Consider the following 25,167-nt stretch of genomic DNA (forward strand, 5'->3'; position numbering starts at 1 on the left):
GTTTTTTGAGACAGGGTCAAACTGACCTGGAACTCACTATGTAGCCCAGGCTGGTCTCAAACTCACAGAGATCCTCCTGCCTCAGCCTCCCGAGTGCTAGGATTACAGGTGTGCACCACCACACCAGGCTAAGAATCCCTTACTATTGCTCTGCCCAGCTTTGGACCTAGTTCTGTCCTAACTGTTCAGGCACTTTGGAATTTCATGGACTCATATCCACTTCTCCACATACACAATTCCCAGAATTGACACAGCAGAAGAGAACATGGTTTAACCTTATTACCTGATCAGGAAAAATGTATCAACCCCGAGATAGAATGGGCCACTCCGAGAATAAAGGTATAGCGGGTTTTTAGGCACCCTGGTTTTCCATTCAAGCACATTATCTGTAACAAACATAAAAAACAATTTTTGGTTTAGTTAATGGAAGAAGCTCACATGATTTCTTTTTACAGAAGAGAGAGCTTTGCACTGGGAGTGCTTTAGGAATTATTGTCATTCAGTTGATAGAGAAGTTAGGCTGGGAATGAATGTGCTGACAGAGGTCCCTAACTGCCACGCCTCAAGTTCCTTTGTGTTCTCATGGTGGATGCAGCCCCCTTGGACTGTAGCAAAATCAGGATGCGTGCACATCACCAGGAAGGCTCCTTCAAGCTGCCCTAGGCTGGCCCCGCCCCTTGTATGGTCCCCTGTTGACAGAGTCCGATGTTATTGATGAGGGGGGTCAAGAGTGTGGCAACAGGAAGTGGTAAAGAAATGTTGATTTACTGCCAGTACACCATGCATACTTTCCTATTTTGCAAGTAGGAAAAAAAATTTACTTCCTTCCATTAATCAGGACAGCCCAGGTCTCTGGCTAGTGAGAATGCAATACCCAGGAATTACTCTGTGCCATCTTTATTTCTAGGAGGAGCCACTGGATGCTGGCCTGGACTCTAAAACAGAAGGAAGTTAGCTGCTCATGGGGAAGCTGCCAGCCTCCCGTCCCATGTCCCAACACGATCCCCACGCCAAGGGTGTCTCCTCCCCAGTGACTCCCAGAATGAAGGGATACCAGTTCCCACACCTAAAGACAGCCACGCTGTCATCTGGCTGGTGTGTCCTGAGATGATCCAGAGGAGACTCAAGACCCGGATGCCATTCAGTGCAGGGCAGGTAACTGCTGGTATCTTTGTGGTCCAGATGGCCGGCACATTCTTCTGCCAAGAAAAGCACTGCAGAGCATGATTCATGGCTTCCAGAAATCCTGGGCAAGAGCAGAAGCATTACTGTCCACTCTGAAGGCCAGCAAGCCACACAGAAAGAACTTGGCACTCACCTCCAACCCTGGACTACTTGACTCAGCCCTCCATGGTCCCCACTTGATAAGTCTGGGGACTCTTGTACTTGATCTCCCTCTACTTTGATCCTTGACTTTCCCCAACAGACTTGGCCTGCACTTGGTGCCCCATAATGCCTTGCACAGAACATGCTGCCCATGCCCAGGTCTCCAGATGCCAAACCTTCACCACTACCTAAGCCTGTTTTCCAAAAGGCTGGAGGAAGCAGAATAAAGACTTCAGTTAGAAATCACCTGTTATGGGTTGTGTCCAGACTTCCCCTCAAAGCCTCATGAAGTCATAAGGGGGACATTTTGAGAGATGGATGGGTCTATAGTAGGTGATACTGGGATTAAATGTGAGTGATTACTAAATCAGATCACTGATTGATTTGGCACCTTCACTGATCCCAGTAGCCTAGAGAGTATATAAAAGGCCCAGAAAGAAGCTGCTGAGGTCCTTGCTTGCTCACCTGCCTGCTTGGCATGTACTATATCTCCTCTGTGATCGCCTTCTGCCATGCCACCCTGCCTTGGAGTCAGCCAACTATGGACTGAAACCTCTACAAACTGTAAGGCAAATAAACGCCTTCCTCCTTTAACTCTGGTTGTCAAGTGTTTTGTCTCAGCAACAAGAAAAGTAACTAAGGTACCACCAGATTCATAAAGCCAGCATTTTACTCGAAATGGCATCCCTGGGTTCTCCCAAGGATGAACCACTTACAAAAAATATCTCTAACAATAGTCAGTGCACGGGTACCCAAACAGAAGGGAAAGTCAGGCATGGTAAGCACTCAGGAAGCTGAGGCAGGAAGATCACCACAAGTTCAAGGCTACCCTGGGCAACATAGTGAGTTCAAAGCCAGCCTGGACTACTTAGCAAGGGCCTGTCTCAAAAAACAAGACCAAGCAAAACAAAAACAAAAACAGGAGAGAGCTGGCCTGGTAACTAAAGTACAGGCTTTAGAATTACTCCTTGTTCTGAATCTGCCTGTCTTTTATTAGCTCTGTGGCCTCTGGCAAATAGATCAACTTCTCTGTTCCTAAGTTTCCACATCCACAAAACAGGAATCAAATTTTTATAATCGTAAGACTATATCATGAAGAACAGATGAGGTAAGGCATGTATATCAATCTGAAAAGACACTCATAGAATCTCAGCTACTATTAGCACTATTTTAAGCCTTACTGTTTTAAGGATGTTTAAGCCCCCTCCTTAGCTTAACTCCTGTGTTTTTTTCTTTAAATTTAACTTGACCTGTCCTGAGAGCCAACAAAGTGGCTGGAATGTTGGAACAGAAATCCCAGAGGCAGAAGAGGGCTCCTCAAGACTTGTACTTTCCCCTGAGCAGCGCTCAAGAGCTCAGTGCCTTCAACACTGTAGACAGCAACGTGTCCTTGCAGAATTAGAACTTGTTCACATATAAGATCCAACTTAAAACCAAGTTCTGGAAATCTAAATCCATTTCTAAAATTGAGGGATTTAATCACCTAGCCTTTTGCGGTTCGAACAGAGACTCTGAGCTTTCCATTTAGGTCACTCCCCTGTGATGATGCCTCTGTCTCGGGGTCAACCCTGCCTCTTTCATTTAAAAAAAAGCGCCAGGACTTGGCAGTGAATGCCACACAGGCAGCAGTCTTGCACCTTTCACCTGGCTCCTCCATTTCCTGAGAAGCTTCGTGTTCTCATGGAAACACTTGGGACCAGGCCTCTATCAGGCTCAGCCAAGCTCCTTAATATCTCTGAGCCTCAGTTCCACCAATTTTAAAACAAGCACACTTTTTGGCAGGGTTGTCTTGAAGATTCTAGCATGGTGCTTAATGGCCAGCTCGAGACCTACATTGGCAAGCAAGTGCTTAATATATTTTATTATTATTTTGCTATCTAAATTCTACGGGTGGATGAATGTAACCAACAGTGGTTTATAAAGTTGTCTGAAAATAACTGGTCTATAGGGAAAGCTGTTTTTCTGAGTCCCATCTGGCTCATTTGTAAATGGAAAGTATTATAAACCATGAGGGAGGGCTGTAGGGAGGACTGGCTGAAATAGTGCATGGGTCACTGGTTCCCAAGGTGCAGGTCCCGGAGCTTCAGCCTCACAGACAACTTATTAGAAATGTTCATTCCAGGCTGTAACACACTTACTGGATCAGACTCTTTGGGGCTAGGGCCCAGAGACCTGTACTACACTGTGCCAAATTTGAAACCTCCTGGGTGCTTTTCTAAAGCAAACCTGGCAGCCCCATTGGATTCTCTTATTATCACTGTGAGTCCACTTTAAGCAATGGCCTATGGAGTAAAAAAATCCTGGCTTCCAGCAGCTGAAATCCATAGCTATTAACTTAATGACAACATCCTCATAGCTTACTCGTTCACCAGTGTCTGACTCATCTAAATAGCAAAGGAAAGGCACATGTAACAGGAAACCACTCAAAGTAAATGCAGTGGTTATTTGGAGGATAAAGAAGCAGGAATCCCAAATTCCCGGTTTAGCTCTAAACTTCCAGAAGACATGGTGGTCTTAGGTTGATTTGACTTGCTGCTGACTATAAAAGTGGAGAGGAAGATTGCTGAAGCTCGGGTAATTTTTTTTAAAATTTGCTTTGGAAGCAACTCAGAAGACCCCCTGCCTCCCAATTCTGAGGCTACAGTTAGATATAACTACTGAGGGCTGGGGATTTAGCTCAGTGGTTCTGCTGCCTGCCTTGCAAGCACAAGGACCCGAGTTCAATCCCTGATACCAAAAGAAAAGAAAAGAAAAAAATAGATATAACTACTGAAAAAAGAAATGTAGCCTCAGTGATTTGATCATAGGAGTTTCAGGTTGGGTAAGGAACCTTAGTTTCTACAATGGATGCCCAACACCACACCAGGTATGCGCTCCAAATTCTGCAATCCGGTCTTAAGCCAAGCTTAGCACTGAAGAAAGGAATGGGGTTTGTGCTGTCTGTTGCCTCCCAGTCAGTCTGACAATTGGAGCCCCCTGAGTCCAGCTGACAGTGAGCTCTGAAGCCCACACAAGTGGTCTTGGCAGATGAAAGGACCACCATTTCTTCCTTTTCCTGCCTTAACTGAAGAGAATGAAGAAAAGAGGAATTAATTTAGGGGGAAATTAGTCCATATTGTCTCATTTCTCCTTCTACAAACCCACTTTGGAGCCCTTATTTTACACTTGTGGAAATCGGGGGCCATAGAGGTCAAGCGATCTGACTGGAGATTGCTGAGCCCACGTTCCAGCCACAACACCCAGCATGGACATGTCTACGGGGCAGCCAGGGCAGGGAGAGGACACCAAGGGCAAGGCCACCATAACTGTCCTCTACATCTGACAGGTCTGTACCATAACAGAGAGAGAGGTCTATCTTCATGGTGTAGAGGGCGCCCTAACAATCGTCGCTTTCCATCACGACTGACAGAACTGCTTCTGGCTATGAGAAGGAGCTTGTTCCAGGGGCCTTGGAGCCTCTCAGCTCCTTCTCAGGATAGCTTCATCCTGACCCAGATGTGTTTTCTTGTTCTTCTTCTTCTTGGGCTTTCGTGCTACTGTGACGGCTAGTTTTGTTGAAAACTCAAATAGGAACTAAACAAAAATAATTGTCATGTTTTCTGCATTAGGCATTCTCCCTGTGTCCACCTCCTCGGATGGTCATATTCTTCTGGTTCATTCATTGAAAATTTTGTTTTTAATTTTTATCTCTTTCACTGGAATGAGGAAGGACCATTGTGTAGATGACCTAAACAGGATTTGCCAATAATTATTCCACATGTTCTAAAGCTATTTGGATGGCCAGGCAATTCTTGGGAAAGGCGCGGGCGCGCGCGCACGCTCTCGCGTGTGTTTGTGTGTGTGTGTGTGTGAGTGTACATACACCCATGCACATATGCAAGTGTACAGGTATGTATACTTTTCCCTTCCATGTAGGCAAATGGAAACAAAGGTAATACTCTTGATGTTATACTGGAACATAACACAGGGGAGCGCATTGAATCCAGCCTCTCACTACACAGTTATCTGTTTCTGGCTCAGCTATATTAATTTAATTCATGTTGCACACTCACCACCCCCAACAGTTTAAAGTAAAGCATTTACCCTAATGGCAGCAGAAGCTTCTATGAGCTTTCAGTATCTGTGACACTGAAAATGGATGTTGCCATCAGGGAATTGGCCTAGGGAATTTCTACAGTGAGATCCTGAGCTCTCCTCTGACCTAGTCTTTGATTAGCACAAACACACACTGGATAATTGTATCCAACAAATAAAAGAGCATTTTTTGGTGGCCTTGTCTTGCCTTGCCTTAACATACTGATGGTCAACAAAGACTGAATTGTAAGGAGCAGAGATCCAACCTCCACGATGACATTTGGAAGCTGCTCAGTGTTTTCTAGAACCCAGCACTGTCGGGATTATTTTGCAGCCACAGGCTCATCTAAATCACCTCTCTCGGGTGGTCCTACTTCAATAAAATGCTCACTTCTTCTGCTTGGAGGTCCGGCAGGGGAGAGAGGGGCCTGGGAAGCTGCCCCACACACTCTGTGTCTGTGCCCATTGCTCCCCATCTCTCTCAAAGGCAGACTCCCATAGCTGGTAGAGGGGGCCCCGCCTGCAGGTGACGGTGTCCTGAGGTCTGAGCTCCAGCCCCTGGCAGCCACGCAGAGTGTTCCAGTGAGAGGGAGAACAAGACCCAGCAAGGTGATGAACCTGTGGAAGAAGACACATAACCAGGCTTTCCTCACATGCCACCAAAGATGCAGAGAAAACAGGTTCATGAAAAGCAAAAACACTGACTTTGTGGTGTGGGGGCAGGATGGGGAATACTGGAGATTGAACCCAGGGCCTTTGCACTAGCTAGCTACATCCTCAGCCCTTTCTCATTTAATTTTAATTTTAATTTTAAGACAAGTTTTTGCTAATTTGCCCAAGCTGGGTTTGAACTTGTGATTCTTCTGTCTCAGCTACCCTGCTTGGTTACCATTGACTATTTATATGGTAAATATTTAGCAATTTTAATAATGTAAAATGACATTTTAAGAACAAAAATACCGGGGCCCAGGATTTAGCTCAGTGGTTCCACTGCCTGCATTGCAAATGCAATGACCTGAGTTTGATCCCCATTACCAAAAAAAAAAGAAAGAGCAAAAATACTTTTTAAATTCACACAAGAAAATATGAATGAATTTCACTTAATTCCTTAACTCTTAAGGAAGCAATGTGACTGAAGATTAATATATGCTTTTTTAAAAAATTAATATGGACCCAGTTAACATATTTGGGAAAAAGGTGAATAATGTAAAAGTTAACTTACAAGAGGAAAAACACAAGTGAAAGATAAACACAAAGGAAAAACTCCCCTCACCAGCTTCTTTAAAGATGTAATTAAACTAATATATTCACCTAGCAAATTGGTGCCCGGTTTTATACAGCAGCCTTGATGCTGGTGAGAAGGGGACAAAGCACATGTGGCTTTTCCTATTGGGCAGTAGGAATAATTATTCAGAAAAATAGCATCAAATGATTCCATTGGTATGAGCCAGCAATTCTACTTCTATTCAGTGAGTCCTAAGGAACAGTCCAAAATGCAAACAGGAAGCACAGGGCAAGACTGCAAAGTGGGAGAGGCAATGCCTCCCTGAGTCTTAGTGCCCTCAGGCTCCTGTATACACTGCCATAGGCTAAGTGGCTTATAAACAACAGAACTTGATTTCCCATAGTTCCAGAGGCTGGAAAACCCAAGATCAAGGCCCCCGGAAGACTAAAGATGTGGTAAAGACTAAAGACCAGGCCAGCTTCCTGGTCACAGCACCCTCTTACTAACTTCACATGGTGGAATGGGCCAAGGAGATCTCTGGGATCCCTTTTATAAGGGCACTGATCTCGTGAGGGCTCTAATCACCTCCAAGGGACCCACCTTCTAAGGCACTAAGGGGAGGCTACATTTCAATATAGGCATTTGGAGGGCCAGAAACATTCAGACCACAATCCCCTATGAACAGGCAGCACTGACTAGACATAAACATAACAAAATGGCTAAATGCAATGGCTGAGAGGAAACTGATACTGAAGAAACAAACAAGATCCTAGCTGAACACCTCAGCTGTTCATACTCACAGACACACAGCAGTAAAGGTGTCCAGGGGGAACATTCCAGCAGCGCATCTGGCCACACTCCCACCAGCCAAGGGAGAAGAATTTGACACAAAGAGGGAAAGGGAGGGGGCTGAGAATGAAGTGTTTCTAAATCTTAAAGTATCTACCAAGAGAAAAAGAAGCTGTATTAATATTTTAGTTTCTAATACTGCTTTACACTTTTCCAAATATTTTCCTTCTATTTCAAATAAAACTTTGACATTGAATAGCCTTTAATATCCAGTCAGCCCTTTATATCCATGGATGGAACTGACCTTAGACTGAAAATATTTGAAGAAAAAAATCACATCTGTACTGACCATGTACACTTTTTTCTTGTTGCCATTCCCAAACTAATACAGTATAACAACTATTTACATAGCATTATGTAATATAATACCTAATTTAAATGCTACATACATAATGATTTAAAGTCTACAAGAGGATGAACGTAGGGTTATATGCAAATACTACCCCACTTATAAAAGGGCCTTGAGCATCCATAGCTTTAGATATTCTTGGTGGGGGTTCTAGGAATCTGCATTCCTGAAAGTTCACAGGAAGCACACTGAGAAGCAGGACCAGGATACTTCCAGTCTCAGTGAAGTGTGAGACACAGCGAGTTTTATAAGGTAGCAATGCCAACTGTGAATAACAAGAAATCTGCTACTTTTTAAGCTCCTACTAGATACGAGGTATGTTCTGTTCATTATTGCTCACCTTTCAACAACTCTGCAAGGAACTACTATTTATCTTATTTTATAAACAAGAAAATTGGCCTCAGATAAGTTTCTAAATTTGAGCTTAGCAGCTAAGAATATGGGTCCTGTGGTTTGGGATCCTGAATTCACCCCTTATGATGTGACCTTGGACACGTTACTTAATAGCTCCATGACTCAGTTTCCCTCTGCCTTGGTGAAATTGGGATAATAAAGGCACCTACCTTGTGGGGTTGGTGTGGAACTAAATGATGCAATAATTGGAAAGCACACAGAACAAAGTCTAGCATACAGTAGGGGGTTTAATAAATTTTGGAAGTTCCCTGTGCTGCCACATCCACCACTCCACCATGTCTAGGCTTAGATCCAAGACATTGAGGTCAGTTGCTATGGAGCCTGGGCAAGTCCCTTTGCCTCTCCAGGTCTCGTTTCCATGCAACAAGGAAGGGCGGGCTGGGTCCAGTGGTCTAACATCTCTTTCACCTCCAGCACTCGCTGTTCCCATGAGTCTATGGCCTGAGGGTTTCCAAAATGTCCAAACAGACTGCTCAAAGATTAATACTACATGACTGATTACGATTCTTAATTGTAACATGTCAAGGCTGGAAACAAGGAAGAGAAAGCATCTATCTGTATGTCACCAACCCTGGCCCAAATAACAGGGCTTGATTTAGGTTTCCATGTCCTCTTTGCTTTGAAATGATGCCCCTGGAGCTACTTCTTATTTATATATAGATTTCCCAAATCAACTTCTCCCCTGAAGTGAAATGTATGGATCCACCACCACTTGTCCATTTCCCCTTAGAATTTGTATTTCTAATTTTAAAGAAATCAACTCGGGCTATGTTTTCCCCTTCCCTTCCCTTTTCATTCCTTCTCTTGTCTTGTGTTGAGCACTCCCCTGCCTCCAGGAAATGTGCATCAGACCTCTGGAGTCTGCTGCCTGGAAGAACTGAGCAGATCCCTCCTGAGCCTGCAATGCTAAGGCCCAGCCCCAGCACCCAGTGAACTTATTCTGTGTAGATCCCTGTCCGGTGAGGCCACAAGAGCCAGCACCTTTGCTGTCATCTTTTAGCTGAACAGCAAGCAATGAAGGCCACAGGGAAATCCAACACCAATATGAAGAAAGCTCTATAGTTTATCTGCACTAATACAAAAGAAGTTTGTTTGTTTGTTTTTAAATTTAACTTCGGGCCTTAGGTGCAACAAAAAGGAAGAGACAAAAGAATTGAGAATAAAATGATAACGAATATGTCTGGGATCCCAGATTAAATTCCCTTTACCTTCCACTGTTTTTAAAGGTATCTTTTGGAGATACCTGAGTCCTCCCTGCCTACACAGCACAGACTTACTGGCATCTTGAAACTATATCCTGGTTATCTTCCCAGACAGTCTCTGAGTCTAAACCTAGAAGCTGCATTCACAGGCTCTGGGGCTAAAGGTAAAGTGAGTCACAATGGCCCACACAGGCACCCTGGGGCTCCCTTCTGCACAGCAAGCTACTTGTGGAGGAAACTGAGGGACACAGAGACCCAGGACCTTACCACCAGGGCGGACTCGTCTGAAGTCCACAACTCCTTCCTACCGCAGGCTGACAACCCCTTGCTCCAAAGAGGCTTAGGCTGATTTCCTACAACATGACTTTTCCAGCTCTGTCCAGCTCTGCAACCACAGCCACTCTGCAGCTCAGCAGTGACTTGGGAACCTGCACAGTGCTCTAGCCATCCATAAAGCCACAAGGATGATGATGGTTTTATGAGAACCATCTGTGTACCTGTATGTTTCTTCATGTGTCTGCCTGTATGTGTATGCACAGGTGTAAGTATGTATATATGTGACTGGGTGTATGTACGTGTACGTGTCTAAGTATGTGTGTTTCTATGTGTAAACATATACCTACCTAAATACACACACACGCACACACACTGACCTTTACCTCCTCAGTGTTCTGGGGAAAGAGTGCAAGGAAGACTTCTGTGAGATCCACCTACCAGCTCTTGGCCCTCCCTTCCCTCTTGCCACATCTGTTCCTGCATCTTCAGGGGCCTTACAGGTATGAGTATGAACAACCTCAGCCCCATCTCCTACCTCATCTCCACCCAACACAGTTGCTCCTTAGTATACCTGGGCTGGGAACCCTGAGGTCCTCCATGTTCAGACCATGGACCAGAAGAGAAGGAGCAGGCTCTGGACAGGTATGTTCCCTTGATGCTGCAGACATCAACCCATGGGGACAACCCAGCCAGAGGAACCCCTTCCTAAAGGATGCAGCCAGACAGGGAGCTCCCTGCCTTGGTCCAAGTGTGGCATTGTGGGTGCCACTCCCCGCTTTCTCCAGAGCACCCAGCATGCCTCCCCATGTGACCCCACAGAGCCTAAGGACCAGGGGAGTTAGAGAATGTGTAGTGCAGAACTGAAGCCAAGGTCTCCAAACTTACTAGGGACTATACAGAGACTCAGCAAATCACTCCTCCATGGAGGCAGCCCTGGGGCTGGCCACCTGACCCGGACTCTCAGGATGAGGCTACCATGATGCTGTGGGTTTTTTAGGCCTGCTCAGCCTCCCCCAATACCTGAGTCCATCAGTATCTGCAGGACTCCAGAGATTGATGGTCCTGGCAGCATTGCAGACAGATTCCACACCCCAACTCTAAACTCTTCCATACTCAACAAAACCATTCTGAAGCCTATGCCTGGTCAATCATCCTTACCGCACTAGGTTCCGAGTCTATGCAAGGAAATAAGAAGCCTTTATTAGAAACCTTTAGTTGGGGATATAACTTAGCAAGACTGTGTCTACCTGAGAAGTACAAGATCCTGAGTTTGATCCCTGGTACTGAAAAAAAAAATTTTTTAACTTTATTTGATCTGTTTCCCATCAACTTCTTGCCCTTTCCACCCCACATACTCCCCAAATAAGGCCCGCTCAAGCCTTTCAGTAAAGTTCCCATACCCACAATACTTCTCCTTCCCCCACTCTCCAAATCCCTCAGATTATACAAAATGTGATCAAACAATACAGTACCAGATCTGTAATACACTTTTAAAGATTCAAATATTCATTGTCTATTTTGTTCCCCCATTGTACACTCCTCCCCAGTGCTCAATCTAAGACCGAACATTTATTTCCTAATAGTTTCTTCTACTAACACAGGTTCACACACTTCCTCTATTAAATTGTAGGTTTCCTGAAATGAATAATCCCCAATTGTTTTGGGCCTCTCAGCATACACATGTCATGTCTAATACAAAGGCATGATATGAAATTGCTCAGTAAATACTGTCTGAATTAAGCCGAGAATAGAAGATAGAGGGTGATGTTCTGTGAAATGTTTTGGGTTCCTTTTGAATCCTTAGCAAGAGAGGCGCTTCTGTGGATAATTCAAGGAGTTGCTATTAAAATACCTCTAGGTTTTCAAGCAGCACTAGGGAATCCATGAGAGCTGTGGGAAAAACCATCCTTGGCAATGCCAGTACCATTGTTCCGCGAGTGGGCTGATAGTTCTGATTGTAATAGGCAAAGCAAGGTGAATTTAGTCCAATAGACATCTGGCAAGAGGACAGTATAAAGCTTATTATAAAGGACTATTGCGCATCAATTCTCCAAGCAGCTCAGAATTCAATGCTTTTGGTTTTACTGCAAAATGGAAAGTGTGAACATCATGAAATATACCTGGGAAATGAATATAATAAGTGATAGTGAAATGCATGGATCTAAATTTTTAAGGAAATAGACTCAAATTGGATTTTATAATCATCATATCAAAGGTTAATCTAAACTTTCCACACCCTGGAGTTACACATTTTAATTCTGGGAGATGTGCATAGTCTGCTGTGAGTCCCCTGCGTGACATCCTGTGACAACCCATGTGCAGCACTTTGCCCTAGCCCGTGGCCACAGGCAGTCCATTCCACCTGCCCAGGTTCTCTCCCCCTCCAGCACTGCAGTCTTCTTTTGCCCTCTTATGGATGCTCCAGCTCTGGCAAGGTCTGAGGTACATCTGTGGCCATAGCAACCACCTGGCATTGCTGAGCTGGTCATTCTCACATCTGTAGAGGAAATACTGGCAACTCTATCAAAAGCTTTAAGAAACAGCTCACAAATCCCTTCCAGATGGGGGCCTTTTCCCCTAGGCAAAGAGGCTCTCGTTTCACCGCTGCCTGTATGCTTAAACTATAAAAATGTCTTGGCCTTAAAGACTTAATTCCACCAACACAGCTGGTCAGCTCCACTCACTCTAACCAGAGCCCTCCTTCTTTCCAGTTCCTTTGTCCCAGTGCAACTTTATCAAAATATCTCTTTACTGATAGCGATTATTTCTAATGTGGCATTTTATTCTAATGGCAACTCTGGCTAGTGAGGCTAGCAACAGCCAGAAAAATGAGGTGATTGATAAATCTCTTAAATGAGAAAGACTTAGGGAGTCCCTTATTCACGTGAAATGCCAATTTTATAATAATTACAAATATATTTGTTTTAAGGATATTCACACTTTGTCCCACAAAAGAATGGAATTTGAATTTGATTCATAGCAAATTTTTCTTTCTTTCAATACTGGAGATGGAACCCATGGCCTCGCACATGCTAAACAAGCACTTTACCACCAGCTCTTGTCTGGCTTTTCTGTTTCAACAGCCAGGACATACTCGGCTAGATAGATAATGTAGCCAAAGCTACAAGGACCACATAGTCAAGGCAATTTAAAATTTCCACAAACCAGCTTAAAATCAACACCTTAGAGGAGAATGAATACAAAAGATACTGGCTGCAGAAAGTTTTGGCTTTAAGGTTCTGTGTGGAATATTTTGAAAGACTTAGAGGAATTCAAATCCATTTCCACGTGGACTAAAATATATTCCTCCTACATGGCTAAGGTCAGAAGTGATTATACAGTTAGAGCCAGCTGAGCTTTAGAGCTCACCCATCCTTCACAGAAGAGGCTGGAAGCTTGGGGAGATTAAGTGATTTGCCCAAATTCACACAGCTGGGAAGTGACAACCAGGACCAAACGCAGGGCTCTTAGCACTAATCCATTACAACACATTGGCCTCAGACAGTCCTACTTCAGAATGGCCTCTGGGTCCAGCCGGTGCCAAATACATGGCCAGGGCATAGAACGTGCACAGTGTGGAAACTGGACACCACCCACCACCTGCCTCCATGCTAATCAGGCAGCTGTGGATGAGGGAAGACTGTTTAACTTTACATCTTAATTACATAAAGATTCAGCTCCCATCTCCTCATTATGGGCCTTCTCTTCCCTTCCTGCCTACTCCATTGCTATGCCAATCGAACCTCTGCTCCCAAGCACCCCACCCCATCCCAGGACTCCATGGTTAGTGGATTGATGAGGATGAAAATTTGGTTCAATCCTGAAAGAACTGCCTTTGTTAGCTGTAAGGAGTTAGAGGTTGTCAAGGAAATGCCAAAGAAATGGTTTTACTGTGTTACATTGTACCTACCCAGCTGAGACATCATAGTCACATCCTCTTCAGTACAGGAATCAGGGACACACACACCCACACTGTAATCGGCTCCATCCTGGGAAGCACAATGCCACAATGCTTTTTAATTTTAGTGTTCATAGCTCATATGCGTAATCATTTCTAAGTCTGCTGCTGTGCTACTCATACATTAAGCAGATTGAGAGGGAATGGTGTTGAAAGAAGAAAAATTTCTAACTTTCTAAGACATGGCTTTTCCCACTGATTCTCTGTTCCAGATGAGAAGTCATTAACAGCTGACTCCATTAGGATTTTTAACCAACTGCCAAGTTGTCCTTTCTGGATAGCAGTTTTCAATGTTTAGAGATTTTATTAAAATCAAGCCAATAATTACAATGTCCATCCCAATAAACAGAAGATCAAATTGTAAACAAAATTGTGGGCTTTTTCTTATAAATTCATAACTCACATGATTGTGTAGACCCGACCTTTTGCTCTGATATCAAAGCGATTAATCTGTTTTGAAAATGACATTTGTATACACTGATTAAACCCTCAAGCAATCATTATCCAAACCCTCAATAAAACAAGGGAGGCCAAGTGATAATCTCCCTGAGTCCATGGTTCAACATCATAAGCATTTTTAGCATTAATATCACAAAGCTTGCATTTCTTATTGCAGACAATTGTTTTTAGCCAACTAGAAATGTAATTTCCTTTTATTATTGTGTGATATGCATAAAATTTACCCTATACTGAATGAGAGACTGTGCTATTCCTGTGGTTCCCCCTGCCCCAGCAGTAAAAGGATTAACATGCTTTGTAGATAGTGAGTTCAGCAACACGGGTCGACTGATTTAGGAATGGTCCATCTGCTAGAAAAACCCCAAATTTGTGTCTAGGGCTCTGTCTCTTGGAAAAGGGTAGTAGGAAATCCATCTTCCCTCCGGTGTTCCAATAACTGATGGGCAGTTAGGAGCTAGTGCTCAGGAACTGTGTTCAAAGCTCCTTCCCTTGATCAGCACAGTACCATGAGGTTCCCAATGGCAAGGATACAGAGTAGAGATTTGATGGGAAGCATGGTGCGAGCCCTCCATATCCCAAGAATGACAGAGTCCCCGCTGGATTCCAGCAGTGGCTGTGCCTGGAGGGAGCTGCCAACCACCCCAATGAACATGCACAGGATCTTGCTAGTGAAGTTGCTAGCCAGAACTTAAAGTTGGATTCCCCATGAAGGTCATCCAGAGGTCTTGCCTCATACTGTGTGTTTTGTGAACAAGTCCCTCATATAATGTCCTGCACTCAGAATAGACTAAGCCAGTTTCTACCAACTATTAAAATTTAGCTTTATCTTTTTGCAAAACATTGTAATATTTTTGTGTTCTTAATTACAAAAAGCAATTGTGGAGTTGTATTGCGTTCCATATCATGACATTCACTTGTCCTGCAAAAGCAAGTGCACAGGTCCATCGTGCTCACCTGAAGTATATGAAGCTTACAATACTGCCCTCGGAATCTTCTAGTGGGGCTGTGGGTGGAGAGGCACTCGCTGTAAGATCCCAGCCTGTCCAGGTTGCCATTAAGAATGTTGCTTCCAAGCTTCCCCACAGAGTCATACACTGAATTTCAAAGCAAAAGAAGCTTACAAATTTAGCTTCCTGTATCACTTTCAAATAAATTTACAGGAACTTGGCTCTACCTTCCAACCCTATAAATTTAGATAGTTGAAAAAAGAAGAGAGACAGATTTATTCAGATGCCACTCTTTGGCATCTCACTCATCACTAGGAGGAGAACAATGGAATACACACTGTTACATGATTTGTCAGCAGTTGCTGAAAAAGATGAAGAGTTGCTTTTCTTTTTAAAAACAAGTGCTTTCTGGGGAGTGAGAAGATGTAACTAAACTTTGGTAGCTTTTTTTTCTCTTTGTACACAACCCATAACTTATCAAGTTCTGTGGGACCTTACTTTGTAGAAAGTTAGTTTTTTTTAACTTTTGGAGCAGTGATCAAGCCACACAGTTAGTGGCATTCTCAACCCCCCTCTTGCAAAGTCCTTCTTTGTTTGTGCTTATGTCCTTCTTTTCTTTATTTAAAATCCATTTTCTTTCCTATTTCTTCATCTCTTTCTATCCCTTCACTAGATTTTCCTCATTTTATGGGTCTGATGTATATCCTCTTATTTGTAGGTGTTCTTGTTTCATATATGTATGTAGGTCATTTGTGTGAGTAGTTTTTTGTTTCTACATATATCACTGAGGGCTACATTCTTAATATTTCATGATGTTACCGTGCACATCTAGTCTGGGGTTTCTAATTGCTGTATAATAATCCATTACTAACTTTGATTTAGCTATTCCCCAGGTGATGGACACATATTGTAGATGTCCTCAATCTATGCCAACACATGGTGATAAATTCCTTATACATGTCCCTGCACAGAGCAACATGAGGATTGAGTTCAGCTATGAGTGGAACCACAGGATCAGAAGACATACACATACTTAGTCTGTGTGAACCCTGCCAGTCACTCACTGCCCAGTCTACATTCCTCAGAGATGCTGGGTGACTGTCTTTTCTTTGCACTGTTCATCTTTCTTGTATGTAGCAACTAATGAACATAAGATGGTATCTAACTGTTGGCTTATAACCACTTGTCTAATTACAAATTAGCCATTTAGATTTCTCTTCAGAACCTGTTTGCCCAATTTTTGTGGATTTTTTTCTGTTTCATTTGCAAGAACTGCTTATAACTCTGTATGTTGATCCTGGACTATCTGAGTTGTTAAAAATATCTACTCCAAATTATCTGTCAGTTAACTTTACTTGTCCTCCAGCGAACAGAAACCCATACTTTTGGTATAATCAAATCCATCAATATTTTTGCTTATTGGTTATGTTATTGGTCTTTCATTAAGAAATTCTCCCCCATCTATAGGACACTAAGAGACTTTTCTAACATTGTTTTCTACTATCTCTATATTTTTGCCTCTCATTTTTTTGTATTTATTTTTTTTTTTTTTTTTTTTTTGTACACCAGAGATCAAACTCAGGACCTTGCACTTGTGAGGCAGGTACGGTGCCACTGAGCTAAATCCCTGGTCCTATCTGCACCACTTTTTTGTTCAAAAAGTGAGCCAGTTTTCCTAAAACCTTCCCTCTATAGCTCTACCTTCCACCATGGATTTATGGAACAAATTTCTTCTTACAGGAAAGAATCTAACATTATTTTTGTACTAAGCTACCACTGAATATCATGTAATTTATGCAAATCTTCTTTTCCATCTTTACTTATGATTTTTCACTTTTGCCTTGACAAACTTAGATTATATAACACAATCAATTCTTAATTAGTGTGTACTTCATTATTTTCCTTGGTGTTTTATTTTCAATTATAGCTACTAACTGATTTGTTGACAATGTGGAAAAATTCAATAGATTTTTATAACTTGTTCCAGAATCTTTTAAATTTGCTTAATTTCCTTATTAGTTCTGCAGTTTTATTTTCCCCTCTCTAATCTATATAACACTACTTTCCCTTTTCTACTTTTATTGTTTTATTTTGTTTTTCGTTTTTTCTTTGTTTTTGTTTTTGTTTTTTTTTGTTTTTGTTTTTTGAGGCAGGCTCTCACTATGTAGCCCAAACTGGCCTCCAACCCGAGGGAATCTTCCTCCTCATACTTAATCCCTGAGTGCTGGGGTTACATAAGTGTGTCACCATGCTTGTTGCTAGTTTTGGAACCAAAGTAATAATCAAGTTTACAAAATGAGTTTGGACAGCTTTCACACTTTTATTTTGTGGAAAATGTAATTATTACTGATTTCCAGGGGTTAGTGACAGTGGAAGATAGAATGTGTGGGGCTATAAAGATTTAACATGACTTGGGCCAGGGATTTAGCTCAGTGGTGCTGCTGCCTGCCCTGTAAACATGAGCCCCTGAGTTCAATCCCTGGCACCAAAAAAAAAAAAAATTTTTAACATGACTTTTGTGATAATAGAATTGTTCTTCTTTTTTTTTTTTCAGTTCTTGGTATTGAACTCAGGGCCTTTACACTGAACTACATCTCAACCCACCTTTTTTTATGTACTGGGTATCCCCTCTTTATTTGAGACAGGGTCTGGCTAAGTTGCCATGGCTATACTTAAACTTGTGATCCTCCTACCTCAACCTCCTAAGTGCTGAGATTAAAGGCATGTACTACCACCTCCAGCATGGTTCCTTCTCTCTATTGGCACTGGCTTACACAAATCTACATACAAACATGCTATAATAACATAGAACCATAGACAGAGACTATAAAACATCAACTTCCAAATATTGTACTATAATTTTATGTTAGACACAATTCAGGGAAAGTAAATGAAGATACACAGGACCCCTCTTGGTGTGTGCTTTCGTAGATTCTGTATTTGTCTAGTTGCCATCCATGCATCACAGGTTCAGTTATATTAACAGTAGTTTCTGTATTCTGTGCTCTGACATACCTTGCTGACTGGGGAGAGACTCAGCCAGGCAATTTTTAGAAATGGCACAGTCTGATCCCAGGAGCTTTCCTTTGATATGTAAACAAATCCATCCAAACTTCACAGTGCCAACCATGTCCTGATCAAACCCTCATGCACCACCCCAATGTTCCTCTGCTCTACATCATGCCAGGGCCAGTTGCCAAGCAACTAGAAACCACCTCTGCTATCCAGAGCCACGAGCATTATCCAAATTAGCCAATCCTAAGCTATTTACCCTGCTCTGCTTTGCTTTCTCCACAGAAACCTCAATATAGTAAGCAGCCAAAGCTTTGTCCTTGATCTTCCTGCCTCCTGCCTAGCCCTGCATGTACCTAGTGGCCCTGTGTGGCATGATTTGTCCCACTTTCGTTAAAGTGATAAAAATCTCCTTTCTTGTTTTTGTTGTTGTTGCTGTTGTTTTAGTTTGTTTTCTGTTTTTATGAGACAGGGTCTCACTCTGTAGTTCAGGCTGGCCTTGAACTCACTATAGCCCAGGCTGGCTTGAAACTTGCAGCAATCCTCCTGCCTCAGACTCCTGAGTGGTGGGATGAATACAAAAAAAAAAAAAAAATTTTTAACATGACTTTTGTGATAATAGAATTGTTCTTCTTTTTTTTTTTTCAGTTCTTGGTATTGAACTCAGGGCCTTTACACTGAACTACATCTCAACCCACCTTTTTTTATGTACTGGGTATCCCCTCTTTATTTGAGACAGGGTCTGGCTAAGTTGCCATGGCTATACTTAAACTTGTGATCCTCCTACCTCAACCTCCTAAGTGCTGAGATTAAAGGCATGTACTACCACCTCCAGCATGGTTCCTTCTCTCTATTGGCACTGGCTTACACAAATCTACATACAAACATGCTATAATAACATAGAACCATAGACAGAGACTATAAAACATCAACTTCCAAATATTGTACTATAATTTTATGTTAGACACAATTCAGGGAAAGTAAATGAAGATACACAGGACCCCTCTTGGTGTGTGCTTTCGTAGATTCTGTATTTGTCTAGTTGCCATCCATGCATCACAGGTTCAGTTATATTAACAGTAGTTTCTGTATTCTGTGCTCTGACATACCTTGCTGACTGGGGAGAGACTCAGCCAGGCAATTTTTAGAAATGGCACAGTCCGATCCCAGGAGCTTTCCTTTGATATGTAAACAAATCCATCCAAACTTCACAGTGCCAACCATGTCCTGATCAAACCCTCATGCACCACCCCAATGTTCCTCTGCTCTACATCATGCCAGGGCCAGTTGCCAAGCAACTAGAAACCACCTCTGCTATCCAGAGCCACGAGCATTATCCAAATTAGCCAATCCTAAGCTATTTACCCTGCTCTGCTTTGCTTTCTCCACAGAAACCTCAATATAGTAAGCAGCCAAAGCTTTGTCCTTGATCTTCCTGCCTCCTGCCTAGCCCTGCATGTACCTAGTGGCCCTGTGTGGCATGATTTGTCCCACTTTCGTTAAAGTGATAAAAATCTCCTTTCTTGTTTTTGTTGTTGTTGCTGTTGTTTTAGTTTGTTTTCTGTTTTTATGAGACAGGGTCTCACTCTGTAGTTCAGGCTGGCCTTGAACTCACTATAGCCCAGGCTGGCTTGAAACTTGCAGCAATCCTCCTGCCTCAGACTCCTGAGTGGTGGGATGAAAGGTGTACACTACCATGCCCAGCCTAAAAACCTCCTTTCAGTGGCCCCTGCCTCTCCGTGTGCTCAGTCACCTCCATAAATTAAACTCCCTTGGAGACAGGTGAAACTATTTTTGCATCTACCTATAAATCAATAATTACTTTGAAATAAAGTTTTATAAAAATAAAGTGACATGGGCAGATTTCACACTTTTGAAGTTTCCTGGAATAAGTAGGATTATTCTAGATTACAAGTGGGTAGAACTCAACTGTTCCAACCACTGGTTTATACTTCACTGAGAAAGAGGAAGGTCTTTAATTACTATTTAAGTCTATACTTAATAGGCTTCAATTTTTCTATTTTGTTAACATATTCTAAAAATATCTTTTCAAAAACATATCCCTATTATTTTGGTTTCCAAAGCCAAGATGTCCTAGTTACTTTTTCTCATTACTGAGACAATATACCCAACACCCAAAGTTAAAGGAGGAAAGGTTATTTGGCTCACAGTTTGTAGTGGTTTTGGTTCATGGTTGGCTTCAAGGCAGGGTGGCGTGACAGAAGGGCATGACAGAGGATAAATAGTCCATGGCAAAGCAGGGAAGGCAGAAGGCAGAAAGCAACAAGCAAGCAATCATACCCACTTCTTTCTGTCCCTTTTACATTCTATGTAGGCTACCCACCCAGAGGTAGTACTCACACTCAGAACTATGCCAAATCAATCCATGGATTAATTTAGTAAACACACTCTTAATCTCAGCATCACACTCCAGATCCAGCTACCTCAGAAAAGCCCCACCTATGACCACATGAAGTTTTTGGGGTACATCTAGACATAAACCATAACACAAGATTTTGCTGTACCTCTATGTGCTTCTACTTTTTTCATTTTTTACTTTTTATTTGTGTCTTCTCTCATTTATCTGCCTTCAGTCTTGCCTTAGGTCTCTCTAACAATCAACTTTCAGTTTTGTTTATCTTGGTTTTCTTTTATTGCTTTCCATCCTGCTTTATTACATCCTTATTGTTTCCTTGACATTGACCTATTTCTCTTTTTAAATTCACTGAGTTGAGCACTACTGCAACAGTTTTCAATCTTTCTTGCTTCCTGTCACGTATTTGAGAATCATAAATTCCCTCTAAGTCCTGCTTTACCTGCATCGCTCATGCATTTGTTGTCATCAGCTCCAACTCTGTGTATGTTTACTTTTACTTTTCCAGTATCATCTTTTGAACACAGAGCTTGTCTGGTTAATATGACACACAGCTTCCATCTGTATAGGATTCGACTTTTAGCTTTCCTTGTCATTTTGAAGTCTGGTGTCCATCTGATTACTTTTCTCTCTGGAGGGTCTTAGACTTTCCTCATTGTATTTAGCGCTTTTATTTTCAGTCTGTCCTAACTGGTACAAACTTGGGAGTAAGTAAATTCTCTTTACTTGACTTAACATTCTGTAAAGCTTTCAATCTGACACCTTTTGTCCTTCTTTAATTTTGGTGAAAGTATGGTCACTGTTTGTTCACAGAGATTCTCCCTTTTGTTCGCCTTGTTATATTTTCCCTTCTGGTTCCTATTACCCAACCATGGCACTTGTCTATATCTCTAGTGTTTGTTTTTAACTGTCCCTTTTTCCGTCCCCACTATATTTGAGAGCATGCTCAAAATGAACCAAGTTTTCCTGGCCTCTGTCCATCTTATTGTTTATTCCATCAACTGCATTTTGTCTACACTGCAATATCCATACCATCTTTAATATTTAATAGTTTCTCTAGAATTTTTATGATTGCTTGTTCATGCTTTGTATTACCAATAGTCTCTTTATATCTGTTTGACTACATTTATCGTGCATATTTTAATTTGTTAAGGACCCATCTCTCTGCATTTCCGCTTCACTGCACCTATTTTACTCAATGTGCTGCCATACCTTTACCTGTCTGATCCTCAGGGCTTTTAGTGTTGTGGCTGGTGCACGTGTGCTGAGGGAAGTGTAAGAGCCCCGACCACAGAGTGCGCCCCTCCGGGATTTGAGGAGTGCGCAAAAGAGCTTTCAAGCTTTTGGCAGAAAGCCCAGCCCCATGCAATCGCTGGTGATCCCATTTGCTGCTCTTCTGGGCAACTCTCTGAGGCAGGATTTTCTCTCAAATTATTTGAAAGAAGTGTCACCAAGAAGACAGTCTACTGACAGTGACCAACCAGCACTGAGGGCAGAGGGCAGAGGGCAGAGGAGCAAATAGTTGGAGCGATGTGCTCACAAAAGACAATCGGTCATGGGTAGGGCTTGGAATTGTTTTCCAGGTGATTTTCATGTGCTTCCAGATTTGACCTTTTCGATTAATTCCAGACTCCTGAGTAGATCTCAAAAGGCCCTTCAAGCCCTGACTTTCCCCTCCAGTCTCACCATCCCCATGCCCACTTCCCATTTCCTCTGCTTGGTTACAAGGACACAGCGGGCTGGCACTTGTCTGTCTTTCTGCCTGTGTTTTCCCTCCTTTTGTTTGCTGGCAAGTCCTGACTCATCCCTTACATCTAGTTAGGAGGATGGACTCCCCCAGGAAACAGTCCAGACTTGCTCAGTGCTACACACTGAAAGGTATGCCACTGTGTTCCTGTCTGTCACCCATGAAGATAGGATTGGGCATACCACGTCTTAGTGACTATATTGTATTTTCTGGAGAAGGAGTTCAGTGAACAGTTGCTGAACTGAGTTAAAATATGTTAAAATTAGACCAAATGTCCTAAATCCACTTTCACAAAGGTATTTTGAAGTATCTCTGTGTCAGAAAAACAAGACAATCACTGGATATTTTATAAATAGTCTAGTAATTTTCAAGTTATCTTTTGGGTAACTGACTGGGTACTCCAAACTATAGGCTAAAGTTTAAGGGTCTGGGAATATAAAATAAAAGGAGACAGAAACAAAGAAGTGCCAACATTGAACTTATCTTTCTCCTTGGGTAAAACATTGAAGGGCACTTATAGAAAGGTATCCAGTTCTTCTTTTTATAAGATTAAATTCTAGTTCTCTTTCCAAATAGCATTTTGCTTCAAAAACTGGTTGCATTTATGACTTTCTTACTGAGCTGATTTTTGTGTGCTACACAAATTTGCAAATTGCATTTACTTCTGATTATGAGCTCTGATGGACAAGTTGCCCCTCTCCAACCACATCCCCAATTAGTTTCTGCTAAGAACATAAAATATTCCAGACCATGAGCACCATCCAAATCAACATCATTGTGATTGTCATGGGGGGTGAGGGGAGGGGAATAGAATAAACTAATGACTAATTGCACCTGCTACTTCAAATCACACAGCAGTTGTTCCAAGTTTTCATTTTCAAAAGATGAAAAACAACTTGTTTTAATTTTGCTTGGTTAATTGGCAGACAAATCTATCTCACATGGTGGCGATGATATATGGATATTAAAATGTACAGTTGATTAATTTCTGGGTTTGAATGGAGAAAAGACCTTGGTCAACTGTGTTAAATTTGAAAACGTGACTGGGGATTGGCTATGCTTTGGTGGTAGAGTGCTTGCCTAGCATGTACAGGGCCCTGAATTTGAGCCCCTGCTCTGGGAGTGGCAGGTGGGGCAGGACTTACCCTATGAAGTTAAAGACAGAAGATATTGCAGTGTGCTAGGCCAGAAGCAAAGCCTGAAAGACAACGACCATTTTCAGCACCAACAGCAAATATTTATTTAAGTATCCACCAGATTTTGTTTTGTTCCACTGGAGACTTTTTGAAACTAGAATCAGATCATTCTTGCCCTGTTGTTGATGTTCCAGGACACACGTTGTAAATTCAGACACTATTGCCAGAGATCTCCTTGGGGTGACAAAGAGATCTGAATATGCTCTTAAAGTCCAATATCTATCTATCACTGGGACAAAATCAAGGTGTCAGCAGGGTTGTGCTCCTTCTGGAGGCTCAAGAGGAAGATTCGTTCTTTGCTTCTCCTACCTTCTGGTGACTGCTGGGCGCCTCAGCTTGTGGCCACGTCCATCTCTGTGGTCACATCTCCTTCTGCCTCACTCTTTAAAAGGTATATCTGGTTGCCCACAGGCCCCACCTTGGTCATCATTACCTTGTTTTAAGATCCTTAATCTTATTTTGCAAAGATGTTATTTCCACATCAGGTGAAATATACAGGTTCCAGAAATTAGGACATAGAGATCTTTTGGGAGGGTGTCTATGGCAACAGCATGGACTGTGTACCATATCACTCTCTCTCTCTCTCTCTCTCTCTCTCTCTCTCTCTAATATTAGACTTTCTTGGTCTCTGCATCTTTTCTTTTCCAGGGCCCAGCCCTTCAGGCTGACAGCTATCTGGAAAAGAGGCCATGTGTCCAGAGACAGAAATCAAGTAGATGATTTGTCCAATCCTGGTGAGGAAAACAAAGGAGAAGGCAAGGACCAGTGACTGGTGCCCACCCTGTGAGGTGTCTACCTGCCAAGTGCCTCCTCTGATGAGTGTCAGCTGTGGACCTTGGCTTCCAAGAGAGAAGATGAGGCACAGAGACTGCACATAAAGTCGTCTTTCCAGGAGAGAAAAAGATGGAATCAAAGAGGAGCTCTCAGAGCAGGAAGCGCGGCATCCTGACCATCAGAGTGGACTCGGGGACTTGCTCCAGGGCCATAAAGGGTTAAGAAAGTTTGAAAGCAAAAGTAGCTTAGCGGAAAATTTCAAGGATGTTATGAGCTGAGTGCAAACAGGAAATGAAAAGCTTGCAGGCAGCTTGGGAACAGTGGCTGGCCTTCCTCCCCCATCCTTCTGTCTAGAGGAATGACGCGCAGGAAAATGAAGAAATCATGTGAAGCCACAGGGCCACACTGAGCAGAGCAGTTATAATTCCATGTGTGCTGCTGCTCCTGTAAAGCCTGAGCTGCAGACAGTGTCCAGAGTGAGTCGGCTTGGGTTTCAAGAAAGGGCTCTGTGAGTCTGCTGCATCTCAGGGAAAATGAGGCCCAAGCTCTCCCCAAGACCAGCTGGATGATTTTTTTCCTATTGCAGATAATAAGGCATGCTTTTAGTTCTAATGAATGTATTTGAGAGGCCACCGCAATCTATTTTAGTTTTCCAGAGCTGTACTAACAGAGCTTCACAAACTGGTGACTTTAAAACAATAGAAATTTATTCTTTCTGTTCTGGAGACCAAAAGAGTGAAATTAGGGGTTTGGCAGGAGTGGCCCCTTTTAGATGTTGTGGGGGAAGAGTCCGTTCCTGCCTCTTTCCTGGCTCCTGCTGACTCCCAGCAATCCTTGGCTTTCCTTTGCTTGCAGATGCAGCACTCCAGTCTTTGCCTGCATCATCACTTGGCATTCTGCTTGTGTGTCTCTGTCTGTATCCAAATTTCCTCGTTGAATGCCACTGATCATTGGATAAGGGCCTGCCCTAACCTAGTAGCAAACC

General features: G+C 42.6%; 1 protein-coding gene across 1 annotated transcript in view; it reads right to left on the bottom strand.

The window, feature by feature from the left end:
* LOC104847818 (O-acyltransferase like protein) overlaps positions 1–25,167 on the bottom strand; it is a 53,619-nt gene that overhangs the window by 23,054 nt on the left and 5,398 nt on the right. Inside the window, exons 2-7 of the mRNA XM_033757513.1 lie at positions 15,087–15,226; positions 13,626–13,704; positions 7,426–7,567; positions 5,792–6,018; positions 1,067–1,246; positions 284–386 (exon numbers count right to left, since the gene is read on the bottom strand). Coding sequence (XP_033613404.1) covers positions 284–386; positions 1,067–1,246; positions 5,792–6,018; positions 7,426–7,567; positions 13,626–13,704; positions 15,087–15,226 — 871 coding nt within the window. The remainder of the gene's footprint in view (positions 1–283; positions 387–1,066; positions 1,247–5,791; positions 6,019–7,425; positions 7,568–13,625; positions 13,705–15,086; positions 15,227–25,167) is intronic.

The sequence above is a fragment of the Fukomys damarensis genome, unplaced genomic scaffold, assembly GCF_012274545.1.
Source record: "Fukomys damarensis isolate Sample0158 unplaced genomic scaffold, DMR_v1.0_HiC HiC_scaffold_30, whole genome shotgun sequence".
In the NCBI taxonomy this organism is placed as follows: domain Eukaryota; kingdom Metazoa; phylum Chordata; class Mammalia; order Rodentia; family Bathyergidae; genus Fukomys; species Fukomys damarensis.